The sequence below is a fragment of the Cavia porcellus genome, unplaced genomic scaffold, assembly GCF_034190915.1.
Source record: "Cavia porcellus strain 051 isolate PalLab524CR breed Dunkin Hartley unplaced genomic scaffold, mCavPor4.1 scaffold_2, whole genome shotgun sequence".
Classification (NCBI taxonomy): domain Eukaryota; kingdom Metazoa; phylum Chordata; class Mammalia; order Rodentia; family Caviidae; genus Cavia; species Cavia porcellus.
Genome location: NW_026947485.1, coordinates 80699115 through 80723997, shown reverse-complemented (window position 1 = coordinate 80723997; position 24883 = coordinate 80699115). Strand labels below are relative to the sequence as shown.

Here is a 24883-nt window from a genome sequence, read left to right as displayed (position 1 = left end):
TTTTTAGAAAAATAAGAGTGTAGTTAACCCTTCTTGGTGTTCTGAAAAAATTAAAATGTGAGCAAAGAGCAAATTCCTCCTCTGAACAGTGAGCAAATTTTTAGAGTGTCTTAAGATCTTGCAGTGATAATTTCAAATCCAGGTTCTGTGCTGCATGATTGGGGTCAATATTCCACAAAGCAGACTTCTGTGAGCCTGCACTGGGCTAGAGTGGCCTAGTTGCTGGGTGCATGCCCGGGGCCAGGGTGAGGCCGGTCCTTAGGGTCCCTGCAGAAGCTGTGGCTGTCTTTGCCTTAACTGTGCCCTTCAGAATTTCAGCAGAACAATATCTGCTATTCAGTAACAGGCATAAAGTGCCAAGTCTGTGAAACCTATAGGGTATGGGGCGGGACAGCAAAGGGAAAGCAATAAATAAAAATCTCACCATAGGTATGAAGGGTGAATTGCCTGTCTTCTTCTTCTTCTTCTTCTTCTTCTTCTTCTTCTTCTTCTTCTTCTTCTTCTTCTTCTTCTTCTTCTTCTTCTTCTTCTTCTTCCTCTTCCTATTCCTCTTCTTCTTCTTTTCTTCTTCTTCTTCTTCCTCCTCCTCCTCTTCCTCTTCTTCCTCCTCCTCCTCTTCCTCCTCCTCCTCCTCCTTCTCCTCCTTTTTCTCCTCCTCCTCTCAACCCTTCCTCCTCCTCCTCAGAAAGAACCCTGGGCCTTCTCACTGAGCACCAAGACCAGACCTTTTAAAAGCAGTTTTTATTTTGAGTCTATTAATGCATAACAAATGCTTTCTTAAAAAACTGAGGTGACTTCTAAGGTTAAACAGGATATTTTTTTTTTTTTCAAAACCCTAAAATTTTATTTAAAAATGCAATATTTTTATGATAATTGCATAAGGAAAATTTTAATAAATCACAGATGTTTTAAATGACAGAAATATTCATACATTTATATTTATGAAATTTAAAACTTCATTATAGATGTCATTAAGAGAGTAAAGAGAACGTATTTGAAACCAACATCAATAAAAAATTATGTTTTATGTATATAAAAATGTCTATTAATTAATAAGAGAAAACCACACAATTTTTAAAAGGCCAGAAAGCCATGGATTTCATTTCATGGGTAGAAATAAAAATGGCTGGAAAATATGTACAAAGAGTATTATTACTAAACTCCTTAAGGCCACTGGTTAAATACCCCAGTTCTTCCTGTGGGAATAAGATGGGTATTGCTGAAAAGGTTCATGACTTTTTTTTTTTTTTTTTTTAATTTTTATTTAAGGAGAAAAGAAAAGAAAGAAAAAAAAACAGTGAAGGGGTACAAGTTATACAGATTTACAGAATAAAAAAATGCGCAGTAGGAAATCACTAGTTAATGGATTACATATTGCCATCTTAGAAATAATTGTTCAAGTCACAAAATTAAAGCTTGTAGAGTGGACATTCCACCAATGATACTGCAAACAGTTCTGTTCAATGATCCAATAAAACTCTGTGATATCATTTTCTATCTTATACTTTTAAATATACATGCAGTTATATAGTTTAGAGCACTTTCTTTTCCTCTCTTTTGTACAGTGACTATTACACATTTTGGGTTTCATTGCTCCCACGGTTCTTGTTGGTTTTTTGGAAGAGAGTAAAACCAAATGTGACATAATAGAACAGAATCGGTCAAGTCAAAAGGGTGGACATAATAGATAATATAAAAACATAATACAAGGTGATCAACAATGGTTACCCTAATGCCTCCCGCTATTTCTAATAGAATTGCCTATATCATTAGTTGTAATACAATTGAACAAAACCGTAAAGAATAAAACCGACAAAACCAAAACATTGGAGACATTGTAGGTCTTCAAAAGTAGATAAAAGTTAACGAGAATGGGCGTTGTAATGAATCTCATTATCTTCTCAGCTGATGCCTAAACTTTCGAACCTGATACTATCCAGCAAAACAGAATATAGGAACCTCAGTCAAAAACAAGATGGTGAGAGCAATACAGGGCTTCAAATCGAGATAATAGAAAGTCGAAGTGGGTTACTATATTATATCCTGCTATATTTTTCCCTGTAATTAAATGGGTAAAAATAAAAAAGTAAATAATGGAGTGGAGATTGAGAAAAAAAGAGGGCATAACAGCGAAACAGGGCAGATCAAAACATAACCATTTAAGCAGAACAGTGTTTCACCACCAGCTAATCCTGACCCAAAAATAGTTACCATATTGACTCCCTCCCTGAAGTCCTTGAGTACAACTTCATACACTGTAGCATTAAGTATATCAAAACAATGTATAACCATTTAAGAGAATAACAGCATTACAGAGCATTTAGAATCGACCAACAGAAAATGAACAATGGTCTCTGTATAATCTCCTTGTCTTTAAAAGGTTTTTTCTTATATCATCGTACATAGTAAAATCCAATAAGATACAACCTGTTTAGACCATTGGAGACAGAAGAACAAAAGCTAGATGAGACCTCAAAACAAGATGGTACTAAATCAGCATTACCTATTAAGATGTCATTTTCTCCAAAAAAAGCTGTTCCTATCATCCAATCTTCTCTGTCTCATTTCTGTTGAGCTCTTTTTCTGTCAGTAGCTGTCAGTTTGTCTTCTTCGTTTTGGTCTCTGCTCTATTCGTTGTGGCCTCCCCGCTCCTATTTCTGGGTTCTTTGTATTTTTCTTTTTTTAGAATATCCTGCAATACTTTCTGTAGGGTTGGATTGGTGGTTGCAAATTCCCCCAGTTCCTCTTTATCTTGGAAGCACCTCGTTTTTCCATCAATTTCCAGGGACAGTTGTGCAGGATATCTCAATCTTGGCTGTAGATTATTATCTTTCAAAGCTTGAATTATTTCTCCCCATGCTCTTCGTGATTTGATGGTTTGTGAAGAGAAATCTGCTGTAATTTTGATGGGTGTTCCCTTGTAAGTGATCTGTTTCTTGTCTCTTACAGCTTTTAATATTCTGTTCTTGTATTGAATTTCTGGAATTTTTATTATTATATGCCTGGGTGTTTCTCTGTTAGGGTTGTAGGTAGCTGGGGTCCTGTATGCCTCATACATTTGAGTATCTTTACCTTTTGCTAAATTAGGAAAATTCTCCTGGATTATTTCTGTGAGTAGCTTTTGTAGTTCACTTGTTTGTGTCCCTACTTCTTCTTTTATGTTCTTAATCCTTAAGTTATGGCTCCTCTTATCATCTTCTTGTCTTTGTATTATTGCTGTGTGTTTCTTTATTATTTTTAAGAAGTTTTTCATTTCATTCTCCCATGTTTCAAGTCTGCCCTCCAATTCAGATAGTCTGTCCTTAGTTTCTTTCAAGCTGTTATGCCAGTCTTGGGTATATTTCTTGATTTCTTGATAGTCCCTTTGCACCTGCTTCACATACTCCATGCTTTCTCTGTTTTCTCCATCAAGCAATTCTCCCCTCTTTTTCTGTTCTTCCACTCCACCATCTGCTTTTTCCTGGGTGGTGCTTAGCATTTCTCTAACTATTCTGCATATTTCTAGCTTCAGGTCATTGATAACTTCATTCCTGAATTGGTCTATGAGGCTCTCTAAATGGCGCTTAATGTATATTGGTACAGTGTCCACTATTGCCTGATTCTCAGGATTGGGGGTCGAGGAGCCTTTTTTGTTGCTTCCCTTCCCCATATTTTCTGTTCCTTATAAAATGTAATCTTACACAGGAGGCCCGGCTTCCCTGCCTGTCAGCTACAGCTTGATCAAATTGCGCTGGCTAGTTGTTTCCGCCCACCGCTGCGCCCCAGGGAGTTGAGGAGGAGGCAGCCTACGCGGAAGTCGGTGGCTCCTCCGGGCCACCGTCAGGCTCTGGGATCTGGGCTAGGCCAGCCTAGGGGGTCCGCGAGCAGCGTCCCTCTGGCCAGGCACCTTTCACCAATCCCGTCCGAGAGGGAACCGTGCGGCTGCAGTTGCCACCGCGCCCTGCTCTTACAGGACTGCCCGCGCCCAGAAAATCCTCCGCTGGAGTCAGACTGCGGTAGGGAGTCAGTTCCTCGCTCACCTCGCCACCAGTCAGCCTTCCTTCCTGCCCGTCGCGTTTCCGAGACCGTTCCCAGTCGCCCGTTCCCAGAGCTCGGGGGTCGCGTCTCTCCTTGCCGAGCCGCTGTGGAGGTGGCCGGCCGCCGCGCGGCGGGAAATCCAAACCGCGGTTTCCGATGGCGCGGAGTCGAGTCTCCACACCGAGATTTTTCTGTTCCTATTTTAGCGCCAGGGCTGTATTCCAAGTTGGATTCTCTCAGCCCAGTTCGTTCCTGAGTCAGCAGAGCATATCTCTACTGGTTCGTATCTCCTTAGTCCGCATCATTCCTGGCCTCTGAGCCGAGCCTTTAGAGAGCGTTCAGCAGTTGCTGTTGTCTGTCCGCCATGTTCTCAGGAATCTAAACAGGATATTTTTATAATCAGAAATTATCTTATATCCTGTTGACTAACAGTTTGTCTTCCTGTGCAGTGATTAACGTGTAAGTCAGGCTGTGCTTGAAAATATACATGTCCTCCGGAATAAAGAAATCAAGTCATATAAAATTCATTTACATAATTTACAGATAAAACCATATAGTTATATATTATATAATTAATTAATTATCATATTAATAAAATGTTACATATTCTATTACACCAGACAATATAAATATATTAAGCTACACAATATACAGCATATATTAATTGTATAGCTAAACCTATGAATTATGTGTCTGCTACTTGTGTAGCTCATGGACATAGCACAGGTACTGGAGGCCATGCCGCGCTAATTGGTTAAGTATTTCTCAGCCAGTTTGTTCGTAGTGTCTCTGAATATTTTGGCAGCCCTAACCATACAACTTCTTCTTTCAGATATCAGAAGTGCTGATTCACAAGCTCAACCAAAACGCAGTGCACTTTGAGCTGAAGCCCGGGGTGCAAGTTCTGGTCCATGCAGCACACTTAACGGCAGGTCAGTTCCCACATCCCAAGGCCTCCTAAGGGTCCCCTTTGTGTTTCTGACCTTGAATCAGGTCCGGGTGTTTCCCTTGTTAATCATACACTGAGCAGCAATTCTGGATGTTCGCTAGCTATATGTTTCTGCGCTAAGGAGAACGCAGCTAGGCAACAGAATACAGTTAGTTTCCTACTTAGTTCCTGGGGCAAAATGGACAGAGTCACCAGACACATCTCACTGGATAGCAGGCCTCATCTTAACCGATTTCTTGAAAATGACCTTACACTTATAAATAACCTTTATTTTAGGCTTCATGCAAAGGTCTGTTTTCATATAATCTTACACAATTCTTTTGAATATGATGCAAGGGAAATATCAGGGATTTTGCAGTTATGCTGGGCCATGCATAGCAAGGAAGGTAACCTCAATTTGGTTATACCTCTTTGCTTATTAAACAGAATGGGAAATACTTCCTTTAAGGCTGGAAATGTTACAGAGAAAAAGCCAGTTGTCCCATGCATTTATAAATTATTGTATTTATTAGTGATTAATTAAATAACAATATTTATTGGGTACTTATTTGTGCAGAAACTGGTGTTTCATGAAATATAAATGCTAGTAGAAAGAATTACTGTTTTAACAAATTTATGATCTGCTTACGGTGTGGGAAAGTTTGAAGGTATCAGTGGTATTGGGGCTATGGAGCTGAGAAAATGAGTAATGGAAGGTGTCTTAAAAACTAAAGCACAAGCCGGCTGGGGTGTACCTGTAATCCCAGCACTTGGGAAGCTGAGGCAGGAGTATCTATAAATTCGAGGCCAGCCTGGGCTGCAAAATGAGTTAAAGGTCAGCTAGGCAAATGAGTTAAAGGACAGCTAGGGACTGCATAATGAAACTCTGTCTCAAAAGTAAAAAAAGAACTAAAGTAAAAAGTGCTGTCATAGTCACTGTGTCATTGCTGATACAGGATGCCTGACACCCACAATGTAACGAAGAAAAGGTTTATTTTGGCTCATGCATGCAGCCCATAGCCTGCTGGCTCTAGAACAGAAGTGGCATGGTGGCGGAGTCTAGGGAGAGAGACTGCTCATGTTCTGGCGGTCAGGAAGCAGAGGGAAAGGAAGAGCCGGAGAGACAGACAGACCCTTCTAGGTCTCACTACCACCTCCAAGCAGTCCGCACCTTCAGAGTGCAAGTTAGCCTTATGCTCCCAGTCCTATTACCTTCCGACAGCCCTGCCCCCACCTTCAGAGTTCAGGGTGGAGCTTGATCTAAAGCATAGCCAAGGCTTATGTAGAGAGGCTCCAGGGTATATTTAAGCATCTGGACTCTGTTTCATTTTAATTTATGAAAGCCAGATCATGGATTTCATTCTTGTTCTGATACTCACTCTATAGACCTGGAAAACAGATTTAAACTTCATGTACCTCGGAGATGCTGAAGCACCTGTAAGAGAAGTTTAGGTTAATTCGGCAATGCACTTGGAGTAGTTGCTGGCACAGAGTAAGCTGTTGCTTTTACCTTTATTCATTTTGATGATTAACAACCAAAGTTATCTAGGAATTCAAAGCAGGGGTGAATTGTGTCTTGCCAGAATGATGCAAAGTATTTTATGGAGGAAGCATTTTTTGAGCAGGATCTCAAAGGCTGGAGCAGGCTAGACTCAATAAATGTTTCCAAGCACCAAACACCAAGGAGGGAAAATGCCAAGGGCACCGAGAATGCCAATTGCATGATGAACAAAGAACAAAGGTTTCCAAATGCATCCTCTCATTTCCTGGAGATTCTTGGGTGGGCCCCTGAATATAGGGTTAGCCATTCTTCCTACAGGATTTCATGTTTTATAAAATTAGAATTGTATAGAATTTTGTTTTTAAGAATTTCATTGCCTTAAGCAAATGAAAATTTAAAAGTCATTGTTAATATGGGCTGTGGAGGTGCAACATGGAAGTCAGGGTGAATCATTTATGATACTTTAGAGGGTTCTGGGAAGACAGTAGGACCACTGAGAGATGTGTGAGGTTTAATTAATTCAGTGGCGAGCCTGTTCTGTGGCAGGGTGGACCTCATACTCCTCTTCCAGGTTAAGTGGAGCTACTTCTCTTCGGGTTTATTGGCTGAAACTACTGAGCTGACCTACATACTGACCTTGGTGTTGGAAAGGTTATGAGTAGTCCATCTTTTGTGATATAAGCTTCACTTTACAACATACTCAGATTCTGAATCAATATTACCTTCAGGAAGCATATTATGCTGCATAGCAACTTGATTTATGAGAAAATACTATAACTGTTCAAAAAAAGCTTCTATTGGAAGAGAGCATTCTAGATCAAAATGGAAAGTAAACCAGTCCCATTTCTCTGGTTCTCCAGTTCTGGAGACCATTTCCATTTCATCCCTCTTCCGCCCATTGCTGTCTTTTGTCGGTTATTATCTGTACCTTTTTAAAAAATTTAATGTATTGTTACGTTATACTTCAAGTGTGACTGGTTATTTGGGTGGATTTGAAATCTTAATTGATATTTTAAGAAGCCCTCTTGTGTGGAGAAGTGCTTTAGGGTTGGGAACAAGTTGAAAAATACCATCTAGAAATATAGATAAGTAAGCAAGACTAGTTTGGCCAATAGCTTGTTCGTGAAATTAACTTAGTGAGCTCATCTCAAAGCTGCTGTGCTTCTCCAGTTTCATGTTGAAAGTTTATTTCTGATAGTGTGGGGGATTCACCCACTCATGTAAGCTCTAGATGCCAAGAAATGATGCAAAGCTGGGAAGACCTGAAAAACTTCCCATTTGTGTCCACAGTTTGTTCACAGTTAGGAGTTTGAGAGCAGGATTCAGCCTCCTGGGATAAAGTGCTGGCAGAAGGGATGTGTAAGAGTCTGAGCACCCACATAAGCACACTGAAATTTGAGGGAGAGCCCTCTGTAGCCTGGGAAAACATGATGTAAGGTTACCAAGATGACAAAAAGAATGGCTGTTCCAGGAAAAATTAAGTCTTACCTTGGACCACTTGGAGAAAGTGAGAAGTTTCTTTGACTTCCAACCGTTCAACTATTTGACTATTCTTCCTAGCTGGATTTGATAGCAGAGTTTCCTAGCAGTCAAACTCCAAACCTACTTAGCTCAGTTTATTGAGATACAATATTGGCTGACTTGCAACTGGTACTGATGTAAATATTATGTGGAAAATTAACTCCATTTTAAGGCATAAAGGAATAAAATGTCCAAAATTACAAAATTAGTCATAGAAATTTTTGGAATATGGATCTCAGCAACATTTCGCACAATATTAGAATAGGCAGAATCCCAGGCACTGTGTCAGTCTGGGCTGGACTTTTGTACATAAAAAAAACGGCACTTTTCAACAATGACAGTGAAAATATCCTGGAGATCAGCTTCTTGATTGAGATTGACCTACGTTGACTCTTTCTATATGATTTAGAACAGCAAAGCAAAAATTATTTGAAGAGCATATAGACCAAAGATGATAGAGACAATTTTTACACCTGGGAAGTTGGACACTTTGGGTCAAGGTTGGGAAGATCAAACTACTTGCCACAGTTTCTTTTATTAAATGCATAATAAATAGATGCATATGTGGTTGGCTGACTGGAGAAATGAGAAGAAGATTGAAGAAGGGAGAGTGAAGAGTCTTTGAGGCAGAACCTTCAGCCCGACTTCCTTTCCTTCTCATTCTCTTGCCAGAAGAGAGAAAAACTAAAAAGGACCACAGTTTGCCACATCTCATGTCTTATAAGTAGGATGGCTGATGTCTTCCCAGGGACCACTACAGACTGCTGCTGTAGTCCATTAATTGCCCAGCAGGCTCCTTTTAAAAACGTTAAAGCCAGACTCTTGCTGATGAGAGAAGCAGTGCATAACATGGTTTGTCTGCAAGGGGAAAGCACAGTCTCCTTTCAGGAATTTACCTTTTTTGGTTTTCAAATCCAGCTCCCTGTTTCTTTCACAGGAGCACAAGGTAAGAATACGTGCATACCTGGATACCACTGGGGCATGGTTTTGCCTTCCCTACACATTCTGCTTAGAATCCATTCACTTGGGCGTCTAAGCTGAGCTCACATTGAATGTGGTCCTCATTTGTTTTTCGTCTATCCTGTGCCCCTTGGTTACCATGTCATTTCTCTTGAGGCCCAGCCACTCCCGACAGCTATGTTTCTAAAATTGTCATTGCAGAAAGAGATCTGAGATCCTACGGGGAAAGGGCGATAAGCAGACCATCCAGAAGGCTGAGGGAGGGTCACAGCCTTTGGCTCTTAGAATCTCATGTCAACCCGCGTCCATGTGTACAGACCAAACCTGTGGTGTTTCAGAGCGCCCCAGAGTGCTAGAAAAGAAAGTGACGTTTAATCAGACTGGGAAGCAGAATGGAAGCTTTGGAGTTTGGACCAAAGTGTACTTTTGTTCAAGATACACCTGACTGAAATATTTCTCCCCACTTCCTCTCCTGTCTGCATGGCCTAAATTTGCTTGAGTTTTATCTCAGGTCCATGCCAACGGTTAGATGATATCTTCCCCTTGTTGGAAATTTCATGTATTTTTATCTCTATTTTTTATTTGAAAGAGAAAAAACATAAAAACACTAAAACAGAGTTTCAAGGCAGGATAGTAGGAGACTTACAATAATTAATACATTGCATGTTGTTGTCTTCATTGTTACTCAGCCTGCAAGATATAAGCATGATACCTTGTCCAGACAATATTAGCATAAACCTTTCTTTTCAGTTAACTAAGAGAAACTAGCAGTATAACTATCTTAACTATCTTGTATATAGACATATTTTTTTTTCATTTTTCCTGCTTTCCTTTCTCCCATCATAGTTTGTCTTTTCTTTTGAACAGTTTCTTCCCAGGTCACAGTATCTGTTGTACATTTTGGACCTTATTTGCTACTGCAGTTTCTCACACTAGTGAGACAATACAACATTTAAATGTATGGGTTAAATCTATTTCTTTCTGACATTGATGATCATGACCATGGTGACAACTGTCTTCATCACTGCTATTTAACATCTTGTGCATACAGTGGATCTTGTCTTTACAGTCTCCATTACTGCGCCTAGCACTGAACACAAGCACCTCAGGCACTCCACAAATACTGCTTTCATAACTCGTACGTACTTGAGGTATCGTGTTCTAACTTATATCTAGATGCCCCCTGAGGTCTCACATGCTGGTAGGTGGAGCTTCGGGAAGACCGTCAGATCAGGGCTACATGATACTCATCCATGGATTCACCCACTTATGAATTCATAGCTAAGAGTGATATGAGGAGATGAAGCCCATTCAAGGGAGGGGAGGTAGAGCCTGGTCAGGGGAGGTGTGCCCCAGAAAGGTGTAGCCTTCTCCCTCTTTTGATCTCTCACTCTGCATCCTGTCTGCTGTGCCATGACCAAGTTGTTCTGGTGTACCACCCTGCCTTGGTGCCAGCTAACTGTACACTGAAAACTCTATAAGCTGAAGTAAACCTTTGCTCTTCAGAGTTGCAAGTGTTGGTACTGTGTCTCTCAGTGATGAGAAAGTAGTTAAGATATACACTGTAGTCAATAGAGATATAGTCAAAATCTCACCTCCTGATTAAAACGTCAGGTCTGATTTATTCAATCATGGATCAGCCTCCATAGCACACCCCCTTTAATCAAGCAGCTGACAATTGGAAACTGGTACTCATGTGTCCAATGAGCGTCCATGGAAAGTTTGTCTCATAATGTGTCTTTGTCTCCCTAATTACATGATTAAAATTTTATATATACACCGAGGTTGGGCATCTTGAAGCATACCTGGATCTGTGCTCCCTTGAGTTCTATGTCTCAGTACAAGAGATCAAGAAGACCATGAGTCTTTCACTGAGACAGACTGAATAAAGGACAACAAGAAATCTGATTTACCACTAGGTCATCCACTGAAAAAGAAATAAGAAGCATGTGTCATATTAGAAATAGCAGGAAATTAGAAATAAACAATTACAATATAATTTTTTGGCATAGAGACAACTTATTTGGAAGAATGGGTAGATGAAATTAGGAGAAGAACAAAAGATAGAACACATCTCCACACCGTGGATATGCTATATCCTTAATCTAGATCAATGGCCAAGACCAACCAAGAACTGTAATCACAGAGCTGTTGAAAAATGATTCAGTGTGAACTGGATTCCTAGTGGCAGATGTAATTGAATAGCCATCAGTTTTAGTAGAGTCAAACAAATGACATTATCTAGATGCTGGCCATGTGCTAGTATGAGCAGAAAATGATGCACCTGTTCCAACTACTGTATTTCTGCACATATCTCAGACTCAGGATATTGACCTCCCCTCAGCTGTCCAGTGCGGTCACTGTTTTCCTAGGATCTAGGGCACAGAAACAAAGCAAGAGATGAAAAGTTAGTATTTTCCAAGAGCCTCAAATCTCAGGTTAAGTAAAAACATGATAAAATACACGATAATATTGCTACCCCCTCCTCTTGTCTTTCAGTTGCCTTGTTTAAGCAACTACATTTAAGGAAGCTGTCCTTTGTCAAGGGTAGATGTGAATGTTGTAATAAAACTGTAATCTTGTGTTATCTCAGGCTCCATATTGTTGTGGACAGGTTTAATTTCTCTCCAGGTGTAATAGAAAGATTATCACAGAGATATTAGAGAATTAATATTTCCAGGTTTCTGGGTTGCTACCATTGGATACGCTATGTGTCACGGTTGGGGAGGAATAAGAAACTGAATTTCAGCCTAGCTTGAGATGCATCATGAGTTTTGTCCTTCAGTGGCACATAGAGAAGGATGCTTTCCGTTTGAAGGTAGAATTTGCATTCGTTAAGGAACAGCAGTGTAATCCAAGCCATGTTCTAGATGCAAACCCCAAATGGAGCTCTGTACTGTAAAAGGAAATAAATTGTCACAATAACATTTTCCACTTAGGAATGAAATTAGCACTAGTGAGATTCTTCCACAGCCAATAAATTTATCTGTCTCTTTAGTCTCTACTTGCTTATTGCACAGTCACTGCTTACAAGTCTTTTTTGTGAGGTGGGTGGTACTTTGCCTTCCTTCTGTTTCTCCTAATTTTTTTTTTTTTTTTTTTTTTTTTTGTGGTACCAGGGATTGAACTCATGACCTTGCACTTCCCAGGCAGGCGCTTATGCCACTGAGCTAAATCCCTGGCCCCTTGTTTCTCCTAAAATTAAATATTTTTTTTCTCTTCATGTAATTAGGTTGCTCCATAGACACTTCGAGCCAATGGTTTTGACAGTTTGAAATCATCATAGTGTTATAATAAGTAATAAGAAGTGGCAAGAGATCTAAAGATATCATTCCCCACAATGTGACACTTTTATAAATCTACCACGGGGGCAGGAACGCAGTTACTCTTAAACTCAGCTTTTCATTTATTTATTTATTTATTTATTTTAATCAAGATTCCTTGAGCCCACAAAGTGGGCAGAAATGACCACAGGGTAACTACCTGAGCTGGCCAGGTCTGAGAATCTACCTAGAGACTGTTGATCAGAGGATGGTCAGGGTGCGGTAATCAGAAACAGGGTAAAACATGCTTTAGACTAGAAATAAGTGGTAGTTTAGGCACAGAAATGTAAGGATGTAAGAGAAAAGACAAAACAATCAAAAGGAAAAAAATAAGGCAAGAGAGCAGATCTAAAATATAGGAAGATTCCAGAGCCTAGGAGAAACTTCCAGGCATCAAGTTTCTTGTATTTGGAATGAGTGCCTAGGACAGTTTCTGGTGATGTCTGCTGTGTCACTATAACCTTTAATAACACATTCTTTCTGTATTAAAGTGTTCTGCTTTAGAAGAGAACCTTTATGATCATCTGGTTTTCCCTCTGCCATCCTAAAAGTAAGGACAGAAGTCCGTACCACGAATTGGTTGCCATAAAGCTAGAGGTGAACATGGCTAATTGTGTGTTTAGCCATTTTAAAGAGAATTTTGTGAGCAGAATAAATCGCCTATTGTTATGTGATAAAATGCCTAGAAACTAAGTGGTACGACAGGTGGCATTTACTTGTACCAAGAGTCTGTGGGTCAGCTGGGCAGCTTGTCTGGTCCAGCCGTGTTCCTTGTTTCTCTGATGTCAGTGAGGGGCTTCTCTGCTGACCTTGGCTGGGCTGGTGTGCAGGCTAGCCTGGCTGACTAGCCTCCTTCCTGAGCTCTGACCCTTCAGAGCCTGTCCCAGGCTTGTCTACACACGCAGTGGTAGGATTCCCAAAGCTGAGCAGAAGTACAAGGCTTTGCACATAATGATTCTGTTGTGTTCCCAGGCTCAAGTAAGGACAGAAGTGGGAACACACTTCTTCATAGGAAATGCTTCAAACTCAGTGTATTCCGCTTGGACATGAAGAAAGGTAGAGAGTTAAGGTAACCCATGTGGTGAATCTACATGAGGCTGACTGCTCACTTTGGAGAAACTTGAAAAGCTTTTTAAAAGTTTATACAATTCGCTCCTAGAGTCATAACCAGATTAATCTACAATTATCAATAAAGATGCATATTTTTGCTGTTGTTTTGTTTTAGTAGCCAAGAGACTACAAAGGTCAGGCATACCCTAAGATATGAACTGAGTATTTCTATAGCGAGTAGTCTCTAAGTATTATATATAATAATCACTTGTATTCATTTATGGATTCCCATGATCCTTCAGACACAGCAACAATCCATTTAGTATTGCTGTAATGAAATATCTAAGGCTAGAAGAACAAGGTTTGTTCTAGTTCATAGTTGTGGACGTTTGGGAATTCATATCTGGCTTTATTGATGGAAGAATCATGAGGTGGACCAGAGCATCACATCACAAGAGACAAGGAACAAGGGCCTGTCCCAATTCTTTGTGCACACCCTCCCCCTCTCCCTTCCCCTCCTCCCCCCACCCCCTCTCCCTCCCTTTCTCCCTCTTCCTCCCCCTCTGCCTCTCTTACCTCTCTCTCCCCCCCCCTCTCATTTTCTCCTCTCTACTTATAAATCCATTAGCATTCAGTCACATGAAGTCCGCCTTGATGATCTTTATCTACTTCTAATCACCTCACACAAAACCCCACCTCTAAACATCACAGTCATGTGATGTTTTGGCCCTCCTAATACCCCACAATGGAGATACGGAGATTAGATTTTAGCACAAGAACCCTTCAGGCACCCAGTCAAACCATTTTCGTAGCATCCAAAACTAATGAATTTTTTCTCATATACAGCATAGGATGTTGTTCCCACGAATGTAGTTCTGATTCAGGTAGTTTTAAACATTTTGAAGAGAACATTGTATAGTAGCTAGAGTTCCACATAGGCATTTAATGCAGAAAGCTAAAAGGCTGCCTCCTCTTCTTCTTGCCTCTTACTTACTGTGAGAGTGGATCTTGGATGTCCTCTTGGTTGTCATTGCTTGGCCAAATGACCTCAATTTTCTAGGAGACAGAGTCCTGAAGACACATTCTCCATTGAAACCCAATGACAGTGCTTCAGGAGTCACTAGAGTCACAAGCTGAAGCACATTAAAACTGTGAAGAGTTCATTTGACAAGCAACAATTCATCAACGGGGCATCAGTGGACTGTCGGCAGTTCTGGGCTCCCTGAAGGGTAATGGCTTTTACAGATTGAATGTGTAAGAAAAGCAAAGAAAATGTCATGTGAAATGTTAAGGAGAAGTAGCCTTATTACAGCATCCCAACAGAAAGTTCCTGCTTAGAGGCTAGCAGCCTCTGTGCTCAGTTTTGTTTCATTTTCCTAGAATATGACTGTTTACCCTGGGCTGAGTTTTGGTAGCTTACATGGGGGGGGCAGGAATCAGATGTCTCACTCTGATGGTCTTCTGTGAATTCCTTCAGCCAAGCTTCCTATCCCATACCCATCTGGCCACAATCCATAGCTGTCTGCCACTACAGTGGGGAGTAATCTCCAGAACTCCCATGATTGGGTTTGTTTTGAATTACAGGGAAGGCACATTGGCCAAAGGAAGTTGCTTTGCAAATGGAAATCTTTCTGACCATCTTGCACTCAAGAGAAGCTGTTTGTTTGTTTGTTTGTTTGTTTGTTTGTTTGTTTGTTAGGGTGCTGTAGCAATATCACCTTCATCTCTCCACCCCCAAAGTACATCAAAACAAAGCAAAAGGTTAGATCACTTGGGTTTTTGTGTTCAGGCATGTAAATAAAGCTTGTCTTGCTTCTGCTTTGGTGGCAGAAAGGAAGGTAAAATGAACTTGCTTTTGCAGCTTCTTGGCAGTACTAACTTTATATTGCAAGTATAGTCAGAGTTATAATTTCACAATTTCAGGATTGTAGTGCGGGTTTCAGTTCACCAAAAAGGTCCCCATAGAGTGAGGGTGACCACAGGACCACAATAAGGCATCTGCACAGCCTGCAAGGGTGATGTCCCAGTCTACCAAGGTGGCACCTGAGCATAAACCAAGCATGGGACAAAGTTGCAGCCAATGGGAAAGTGGTGCTCAAGAGGTGCCCTGGAGTGTGTACAGGACCCAGGTCTGCGAGGACTCTGTGCCCCAGTGACCTTGGAACCACTGTGATAAATTGCAGTGAGTTCTTCCCTGCAGGACCGTGAACTTTTCCTGTACTGATATGTATGTCATGAATCTCTGGGTGGGGAAACAGCACATGTAACACATCTCTAAATTACCCCACTGTGGAACTACTTGGCCATCTTTTAAGACCTTTCCCACAAAATCTACTTTCAGAAGTGTGCTCATCATAATATAACAACAAGAAATGCTGGTGTGTACTGTGTACTGGACACCAACAGTGCTTTATGGATTCCGTCTCCTTCTCACAACTAACTGGCCCTCAGTGCTACTTTTATTTCCGTATTGCAGAGGAGGAAACTGAATTTCAACTTGAGGCATGTAGCTTGTAAGTGACAGAGCCAGTATCTGATTCCAGAAGGGAACCATATCAGTGACTTAACTCTAAGTGGGTTTAGTCTCATATGCACAACTAAAACTGTTAATTTATCACTTACTATATGCTAATCACTTCTCACAAGAAGATGTGTTTATTGCTGTATCTCCCTTATCATAATGACCCAGCTCCTCCTCAATAGAACTTAATGATTCAAGCATTTCTGAGATGCTCATGGGATCCTACAAATGATGTGTGTCAGCATCGGGGCTCAGAAATGGCAAGTTACTTGGAGTATTGCTTGTGTCTGTGTTTTGTTCTGGGTAGTTATAATGGCTCAGCACTTTCTTCCCACAAGTCTACCTTGTTGAGGCTGTAATTGGAGAGGAATTAATTTATGCTAATTCCACACAACAAAGCGAAGCCCATTTATCACCCAATTCCATTCCTCAGCACAACATGCACAAATGCACCCAAGTGTTAGGCAAACTAAGATACGCAGCTGCTGTTGTGTGGAACGGTAATAGATGCGTTTATACTTAGCCCAGCTCAGCACACAGAAGCACCTGGGAACATGGAGGGTGGTGCCACTGGGTCTCTCCCTGCTGCCATCTTCTGGGTTTCTGCAGGGTTTGGGCAGGGGGAAGATGACATGGTGCACATTTTCAAACTGCCATGCAGAAGCTTGTTTTCCCGAAAGAGTATGTTAATTATCCAGTGACATTAATGCAGCTGATTTAAGAATGATGACTTGAGTGTGAATGATTTAGAATTGAAAGATAAGCCAAGCCCTATGGTAAAGAAAGTGAAGGTAGGAGAGAGAGAGAGAGAGAGAGAGAGAGAGAGAGAGAGAGAGAGAGAGAGAGAGAGACTGCTTTTGTGATACTGAGAACCTAGCCAAGGTAATATTCTCTTTTAATTTTCCAGTATTTCAAATGCTGCCTGTCAGTGAGTCCTGCATTGTTCCCGGCTTCATGTGTTATTCTGGTTATACTATAGGATCATTCACCTGGGTCAAGGGGAGTTTAACTGTACCTTTGCCTTCCACCATCCAAAAGGTCTGTGGCCTCTCTCTGGGCTACCACTTGTTCCCTGCTGGGTTAAGGATTTGCATCTGAAGATTGCCTGTAAGTTATCTCCTTGTTCTTTAATGTGAGGATGGTGTGGTAACTGAGAAGAAGACAGGAAAGCAGCAATTTTGGCTCTTAGAATTGCAGATGATAAAATGATACATTATCTGCGATTTGCGTCAGACAATCCAGTGGATGGGGTTGTGGGCATTAGAGGAGACACAGAGAAAGCAAGTCCGGCTGTTAGTGAGGCTGAGCAGGAAGAAGATGAAGTTCATTTAATTTCTTTCCCTCTCCTCCCTCCATCTATAAATATATGATGTATTTTTTTTCTAAATTTGGAGTCTTCAGTAGGATTCCATTTGCATTTAAAGATATTTTAATGGGTAGATACCCATTATTATTTTAAGTTTCTGGTTATCTCCCACTGGTGGAGTATATAGAGTGTGACTGTGTGTATATGTTTCTCTACATGTGTATATGTGTATATGCAATGTGTGTATGTGTTCAAGTATGTGCGTTCCAGTATACTAGTTCCACAGCCTTTGGAATGACATTAACCGATGGTAGATCCTTCACTTTTATCTGTGTAACGGGGGTCATAGTCCTTGCTTTCTGTTGGTGGAATCTTACATTGAGATCATGTCTAGGAGAATGAGAGGTATTCTCTTCCCCGATGACGTCTTTCCAGCTGCAGTGTGAGCACTAAAGTAGTTCTGACTGTCGATGACACTGAAGTCTTTGCTTCTTATCGATGAAAAGCTCTTTTGCCTTGAGCATTTGTTTCAATTGCAGCTGCACCTGTCTCCTCACAGACACACGTCCCTCTCCACAGGGTGATGCTGCTTGACTCACAGGGAAGGGAGGAAAGCAGCCAGTCGCTGGGCTGTAACCCCACACGTACCAGACAGAGCAGAGGCAGCCCAGGTCTTGTCTGAGACCATCAAAATTACAGTCACTTGTTCTCGAACCTTTTCACCTGAATGACCAGAATGCTGCCCTCTCTGCTCTCAGCAGAGACAAGCCACAGAAAATGGGTCTCAAAGGTCACTTGCATTTTTGAGTATCAGACTTTGTTTAAATTGACAGAAGGTAAAGGTCAGCATCCCAGCTTGCAGAGTACATGAGATTGTTTTTCTTAAGCTTGAGCCGATGCTGTATTTGCAAAATGTCACCATTTTTGAGAGGGTAGAAATTAATTGCAAACAAAGTTATTATATGCACAACAGGTTTGCACCTACAATGAAAGATTTGGAGATGGAAAGAGATGTTTTCTCAAAGTGCCCTATAAAGGGAGGTGCAGGGAGATTTATGCATGCAGAATCCTCTGAGAGAAGTCAGTATATGGAAGACTGAACCTCAGAGGTGTGATCTGAGAAGACTTTGGGAACTTGTGGAGGGACCTGTGTGGTCAGCTCCTCAAGCCCTGCACCTGAGGGATTGCACGTGTGCATAGCATTTACTTGGCTGCGAGTTCTCTGTGTACAAAAATGTAAGCATGCTCTGCCATTTTCTAGTTCATTATCTAAGGGTGGATGTGGTAGTTGTGAGGTTGAGTAATTCATAAAAGTATTGCAATTGGTGATTTTACTTGTGGAAAAGACTACAGGAGCATTTAGTAAGTGTTAGTACTGTATTATGATAAATACAGGTGGTCCCTTTGATGGTTGGATTTGAGGATGTGCAACTTTGCAATCACACAAGCACACATACATAGAACAATTCTGCTTTTCACTTTCAGTGCTTCATTCAGTGAATTTCGTGAGGTACTGAACCCTACTATAAAATTGGCTTTGATTGGATGTTTTCTTCCCACTAAGGCTAGTGTCAGGGTTTGGAACACATTCACAGTGGTCTAGGCTATTCTGTGATGCTTGATTGGCTAAGTGTATTGAGGGCATTTTGTCTTTAGGACTTTCAACTTTCAGTGAGTTTACTAGGGCATAACCCCATCCAGGGTCAAGGAGCAATAGTATTAATACTATAAATTACCACCACCACCAGAATAACCTGTAGCTGTTACCGAGAAGTGGTTTAAAGTTAGGTACAGTAACTCATGTAATCCTCACAGCCACCCATTTGCCTCTCATGATGCGAGGCATATTAAGGTGGGGCCACTGAGATCTGGTCACACAGGCAGGGAGTGGTCTAGCAGGTCTGGAAGATCCGACCCTGAACCCAGAGTTTTTCCCTGTCTCACCATCACACGTGGACAGGCCAGCTGCAGCATTTGGGGGCTGGGACAAACTCACATCGCACGTATCAGCTCGTGCAGTCCCCATGGTGTGTGCATCCCACCTGGTGTTCACAAAGCACCCAGCCTGCCCGAGTCTCTGTGTCTAACATTGCCTTGTTTCCCCCTTCAGCCCCGCTGGTGGACCTCACCCCAACCCACAGTGGGTCCGCCATGCTGATGCTGCTCTCGGTGGTGTTTGTAGGACTGGCTGTGTTTGTCATCTACAAGTTTAAGAGGTGAGTGTCCCTCCACCCACATCTCCCTGATTCTCCCTTTCCTGACAGGTTCAGAAGCACGCACCCGCCTTTCCAACGCGGAGCAGTGATGGTTTCTGTTAATGTTTTAGGAAGATTCCGGGAATTAATGTTTATGCCCAGATGCAGAATGAGAAAGAACAAGAGATGATCAGTCCAGACAGTCACATTGAAACCAGGCCCAGTGTCCCTCACACTGAACTAAGGAGGCCTGGCCAGCTTAGAGATGAAAAGGTGGAGTCACAGCTCATAGGTAAATGATTCCCGGTAGTTGTTGGGCGTCTAGCCTGTGTAGTCAATGGCTGACCCCCTCTAACCCCTTTCCGGCTTGCCATAACTATCTTTTTTTCTGCTCTAACACCTCTGGGAAAACAACTAAGATACCTCTATCTTGCTCCTATCTAGTTTTTTTGCCTGTCATTAAATTACTCTTCTTTTTGCAAAAACTTTCCCTAAAATACTGGCTTCAAATGCTAACGAACAAGTAACCTAGCATTTGCTCTGTCAGTATATGAGAAGGAGCCTTCTCAGAGGCTGGGGCCTGTGGGCTGGCGGCTGGGCAGAGTTTGAGCTACAGGGTTATTTGTGTATGACCAGAGAAAGATATGAAAGTCTCAGCTCCAGACAGATCTGAGGAGGGTGAAATGCTCCAGAATACTTGGAATGATATAATGAAAGGGAGAACCAGACCACCTGGGCATTTTTATTTTAAATCTGGCTGTTATCCAGAACCTGTCCCTAGGAGACATGCAAATGGAGAGTTTGAGGACAGGAGGGCCTAAGTGTGCAGGAGATGCAGCTGTAGGACTCCTGAGAAAGACTCATCCCAGGGTCAGACTGCGACAGGCTAGTGGCCAGATGCTGTCCTCTTTTTTGGTTGCCTCTTACCCAAAGTCCTGAAACGGACTTCATCATATTTAGTAGAGCTCCTCTTCCCTATGGAGTACACTTGGAAATTCCACAGCTAGGTGGGTGTAGCCTCTGCAGTTGATTTCCTCAGTCCCAGGAGGTGCAGAGGAAATTGTGCAGGCACGTAGACAGACCACAAGCCCCCTTTGGTGACCCATGTCTCTCCTTGCTTCTTCCTGCTGCTGGCTGCAGGAGTTGAAGCTGGGGATATTTACATCTAGATCCTGCACTGCCAGCTATGCTGGATAAATTGCTGTATAAGTATTTGTACTTCACTCTAAATCATGGTGCCAAACTGTCCAAAGTACCTTTACATAAGATTTTTAATCTATTAGCTGGAAAAAAATGAATCTGAGTGGGAACAGAACTCTGTCTTCAAACGGAGAAGGGAGAGGTCTGTGGCTAATATCATAAGCATCAGGAACAGCTGCAGCCACATCTGGGTTCAGTTTTCACAATGCATTTTCTTTTACTGAGGGAGACAGGGAAAACTATAATAACTTTGGGTTAAAAAGGAAAATGGGTTTTCGGTCTTCCTGTCCAGAGAAGCAGTCACCCTGTCTGTTCACTTCTAAAGTGTGTAACAGGCTGCATTTTTGGGGGTCAGCTGATTTTCAGTCCCAGTCCCAGGGGTAATGAAGCATAGCGGCTGTTTGTTTATTAAAGTAGCAATTCCTTCTCCACCAGGAACAGCTTGAAGTGCGTTACCATCTCTGACACCTTTGCATTTCCAGTGTCATTAAATGAGTAAGTGTTACATGTTTTCTCTTAGGAGAGTAGCTTTACCCTCCCCTCCCTCCCCTTCTACTCAACCTGGTGACTCATCTCTCCGATTGCAAAGAGCAAGACACGCCACTCCACCTTCAACGCCAAAGCGGGGATCTGCAGGGCCACAATTTGCAATTTAAGGAAAACCCCCAAAGGCCGCAGGCGACCTGCTGATCAGGAAAGAATTTCGCAGTTGTCAAGTGCATCATCCTTCATGACCACTAACTTTATGTTCTTTTTTTCTTTCCTTTGTTGTTCTGTTTCCTATTTTGCCAGGAAGTATTTCCATAGTTGCTGAGAATCAAAGCACAAAAGAAATCCCTACCTTTGTAAATGTTTGAATGGAGGACGCCAGTAAAACAAACAATAAAATAAAAACACCAAAATCCAAACAAACAAACAAACACTCACTGCATCGGGACTTTTTAATTCTTCAGACACAGACAACAAGGGTTTTTAGCTTTAAGCCTGTGCATGTGGACACTAACTTGAGAACATGTTCGGAAGGGGTAGTGTACAGGTGCTCTATTTTAATGGAAAACACTCCCTTTCCCTTTCTTCTCTTTTTTCGATCGGTCGTGTTTGTAGAAAATTCATAACATATGTAGGCCAAGGAAATCTGCATGCATTTTTGGAAACATTCTTGGCTGTAGATTTAACAGCTCTTTTAGCACTGCAGGCTGCTGAGTGGATTAGCCATCTCACGCCTTTTCACAAGACATGCACAGGAGTTGAAACCTAGAGCTATTTCTCCATTTCACCATTCTTACTGTCACAGTCCCTTCTGAGTTAGCTTCCGGAGCCCTGATGGTCAGCAGTGGCCACAGGCTGTTCTCTCTCTCTCTCTCTCTCTCTCTCTCTCTCTCTCTCTCTCTCTTTCTCTTTCTCTTTCTCTTTCTCTTTCTTTCTCTCTGTCCATTCTCTGTGGCCACAGGGAGAAAGATGCAAATTGAAGATCCATGTACAAAGGTGCAATGGGGAGGGAAGAGGAGCAGGAGCAGGGAAACAGTGTGTCAGATATGGACCTTTGTTTCCCATTCAGCTTTTCTCCTTGCAGCTTTGCTTACTCTAATTCGCAATGATGTCAAAAATGGGATTTTTCCCCCCGATAGTTAACCATTGTTTTGCCTTCCCATTGGTTTGCCATTCTTGTGTGGCCATCATCCGTTGATGTATTTGAATCTTTTTTTCTCCACTCCCCAAGTTATCTTTCAGGGGTTCCCACCTTTTCTTCCCAAACATGTTGCTAGAATTTGAACATTTAACGCTGACATTTCCTAAGTACTGGCCTAGCTTCTGCCATCCTTGCTCCCACCACTCACCAGTCTCAACCTCTGTTGGTTCCGTACATGGCCAAGCATGCCAGACTCCCTGTGCACCAACCAAACCGCATCCTGCCCAGCAGGGATCAGTTCCACGCACCCTTTGTTTCTTCCTCCAGAGCCCACCTTTTCCAAATATCCCTACCTTTTCCCACCTGGGAACATGCAATGTGTGTGAAAGAGTTGATACATGCAAAGAAATCCAAACTGGGCTGCATACTTTGGAAAAGAAAGTGTATAGATCAATAACAGTGTTCGCACACATTAACAAAAATGTTGTGTGGTCAGATTACAGAAGACTTGTGAGATACGTTTTGAATGTATAAAAGTATTGCAGGAGAGTTTCTTCCTGTGACAGTAGCTGTTGCCCAATATTTCTCTCTTCTAGTAGAATAAAAATATTTGTGAAATAAAACTGACTTTACCAGGAGAAGCAGGTGAGGAGTTAATGTTTAAGTGTCCAGAAATCTGAGAAAATAGGTCTTATCTTGCATTAGGGTGAGATTTCAATGATTTAGAGTGATCTCAGTGATTTGACATGCCTTCTCTGATCTCTGACTATCATGGCGTCAGTAAAGAAAAAGTCAGTATGAATTTAAAGGAATTAGCTGACTACAGTAGAATGAAAGAAATCCTCAAAATCCTCAAATCCTCAGCGCATGAAATAACTCTAGTTTTCCAAGGGCAATCATGAAAGTAGGACCAGAGAAAGAAGGAAATAAAAAACCTGTCTGCTACTGAAGCCCCTTCCATGCTAGGTCTGGACAAAGCCCACATGAAGGGCAGAAGAGAGCAATTCTGTCAGACTGGCCAGAAAAATTCAGTTTCATGGCTGTGTTTCCAAGCCAACGACAGCATGGAAAATAGGGGCTGGTGATGATGAGGGTTCCAAATGCTCCCGATGGTCCCGCCCCTTGTGTAACTCGGTCAGGGGAAGAGCAGAAAAGCTACTGCCAGGCAGGAGTCACACAGAATGTTTGAGGGTTGAAGATGCCCCACCTCTGTCAGAATCAGGGCAGGGACTCTGCTGGACGTGGCCGCCTCCTTGTAGAGTATCATCCCTCCCCAGCCTGCCAGGCTGCCTATCTCATAGAGAACATCCTCATTGATTCTCTTTAAGTAGAGCCTCCCAAGTTTAATCTGGAAAACAACATGCTTAGAAATCAAAAGAGGCTTACACAAGAGCCTAGGGAGTCCTCCGAGTTGCAGTTCAATTCATTTTAATTAGAAAATTATGAAAAGGGGAATAACATTCTTAATCCCGCACAGTGCCTTGCCTAGAGTACTAGTATGAAAACCCTTTGTTAATGAACTACATCAGTGGAAAGACCCAAGGAGGAAGGGCTGTTGGTCACAATGTAAAGCAGAGGTAGACATGGGATGCCTGGCATTTTGGAAAGTGACCAAATGTGACCAAGAGACAGATGGAGCATCTCCAGTGTCCTCACGTGCCTCTTCTCGAAGTTCCCTCACACTGTAGGTGACAGGTGAAGCAAGGACCCCATAGTGTTGAGAAGGAACCCCACAGTTCCCATAACCTTAACTAGGTTCTGAAAGTGCCATGCCAGGCCAGCAATACCAGAGTCACCTGCAAATACTGGGGCTGTACCCAGGCCAACTGAGTCCCTACTGCTAGGTCATAGCAGACCCCGCAGTCTACTTTAACAGACCATCCAGGTGATTGTGGTATATGCAGAACACCATACTATGCTGTTCCAACTCCCAAAAGAAAGAAGCCAGCACCTACAAATGGGAGGGACCCAAGTGCCTACCTGCTTGCTCATAGCAGGTGCCAACCCAGTGAAGGGTTCGGTGGGCTTAGGGCCAGAGGAGGATGATGAGAGAGGGGTGTGACAGGTATTTTCAGGGCAGGCTAAAAATACTGCAACATTTTCTAAAACGCCGAAGGCAAACTGCATGCGTACCCTGAGCTACCCAACCAATGTTTCTCCTTTGCCTTATCCCAGTTGAATTCACTGTCCAAAATGCAGAGGTTTGCTTTGCTTTTTTCAGAAGTTCCAAACAGCAACTTTGAGAGCAGTGGGGTGCTTGGCAGCTGTTCGGTGTTTTCCAGGATTCCAACTGAGCATTGAAACCCCTCATTTGCCAACTTATTTTTATAGGAAGCCAATTTAAAAACAATGAAAGTTTTCTTATAGTATTGGAACTACTTCTAATTTTAAAATGACTTTTTTGATGTATTTTTTGTTAAATACTATGTAGTGTAATGTATAATTGCTCTTGTTTATTGCTTTTACAATCATATTTATTAAACAGATAATGTCTCTAAAGTTTTTGCCTCAGGGGCTTTTATTTTATCCCAAAACTTCATGTTCACTATAGACAGAAAAGTAATGTGGTTTTAGGTTTTCATAAAGGCTACACCGGTAGCTCAAGGGCTTTTTTTTTTTAACTAATGAAGTGGAATATACTCTATAACCTGAATTTTGTTCTACTTACATTTCAGTTTATTGCATAACACATTTCACTTTATTAAATTACACCATGTCATTTAAACCTCAA

At 41.9% G+C, this 24883-nt stretch overlaps 1 protein-coding gene across 6 annotated transcripts in view; it reads left to right on the top strand.

The window, feature by feature from the left end:
- Positions 1-24651, top strand: part of Sorcs1 (sortilin related VPS10 domain containing receptor 1) — a 496139-nt gene extending 471488 nt beyond the window's left edge. Inside the window, exons 24-28 of one of the 6 annotated variants that reach the window (XM_063244677.1) lie at positions 4850-4949; positions 19238-19343; positions 19454-19614; positions 20958-21017; positions 21315-24651. In XM_063244677.1, the coding sequence (XP_063100747.1) occupies positions 4850-4949; positions 19238-19343; positions 19454-19614; positions 20958-20968 (378 nt within the window). In that variant the 3' untranslated portion in view covers positions 20969-21017; positions 21315-24651. Of the gene's footprint in view, positions 1-4849; positions 4950-19237; positions 19344-19453; positions 19615-20957; positions 21018-21042 lie in introns of all 6 variants that reach the window. The other 5 variants (XM_063244675.1, XM_063244678.1, XM_063244674.1 and 2 more) reach the window with 5 other exon arrangements.
- The last annotated feature ends 232 nt before the right edge of the window (positions 24652-24883 follow it).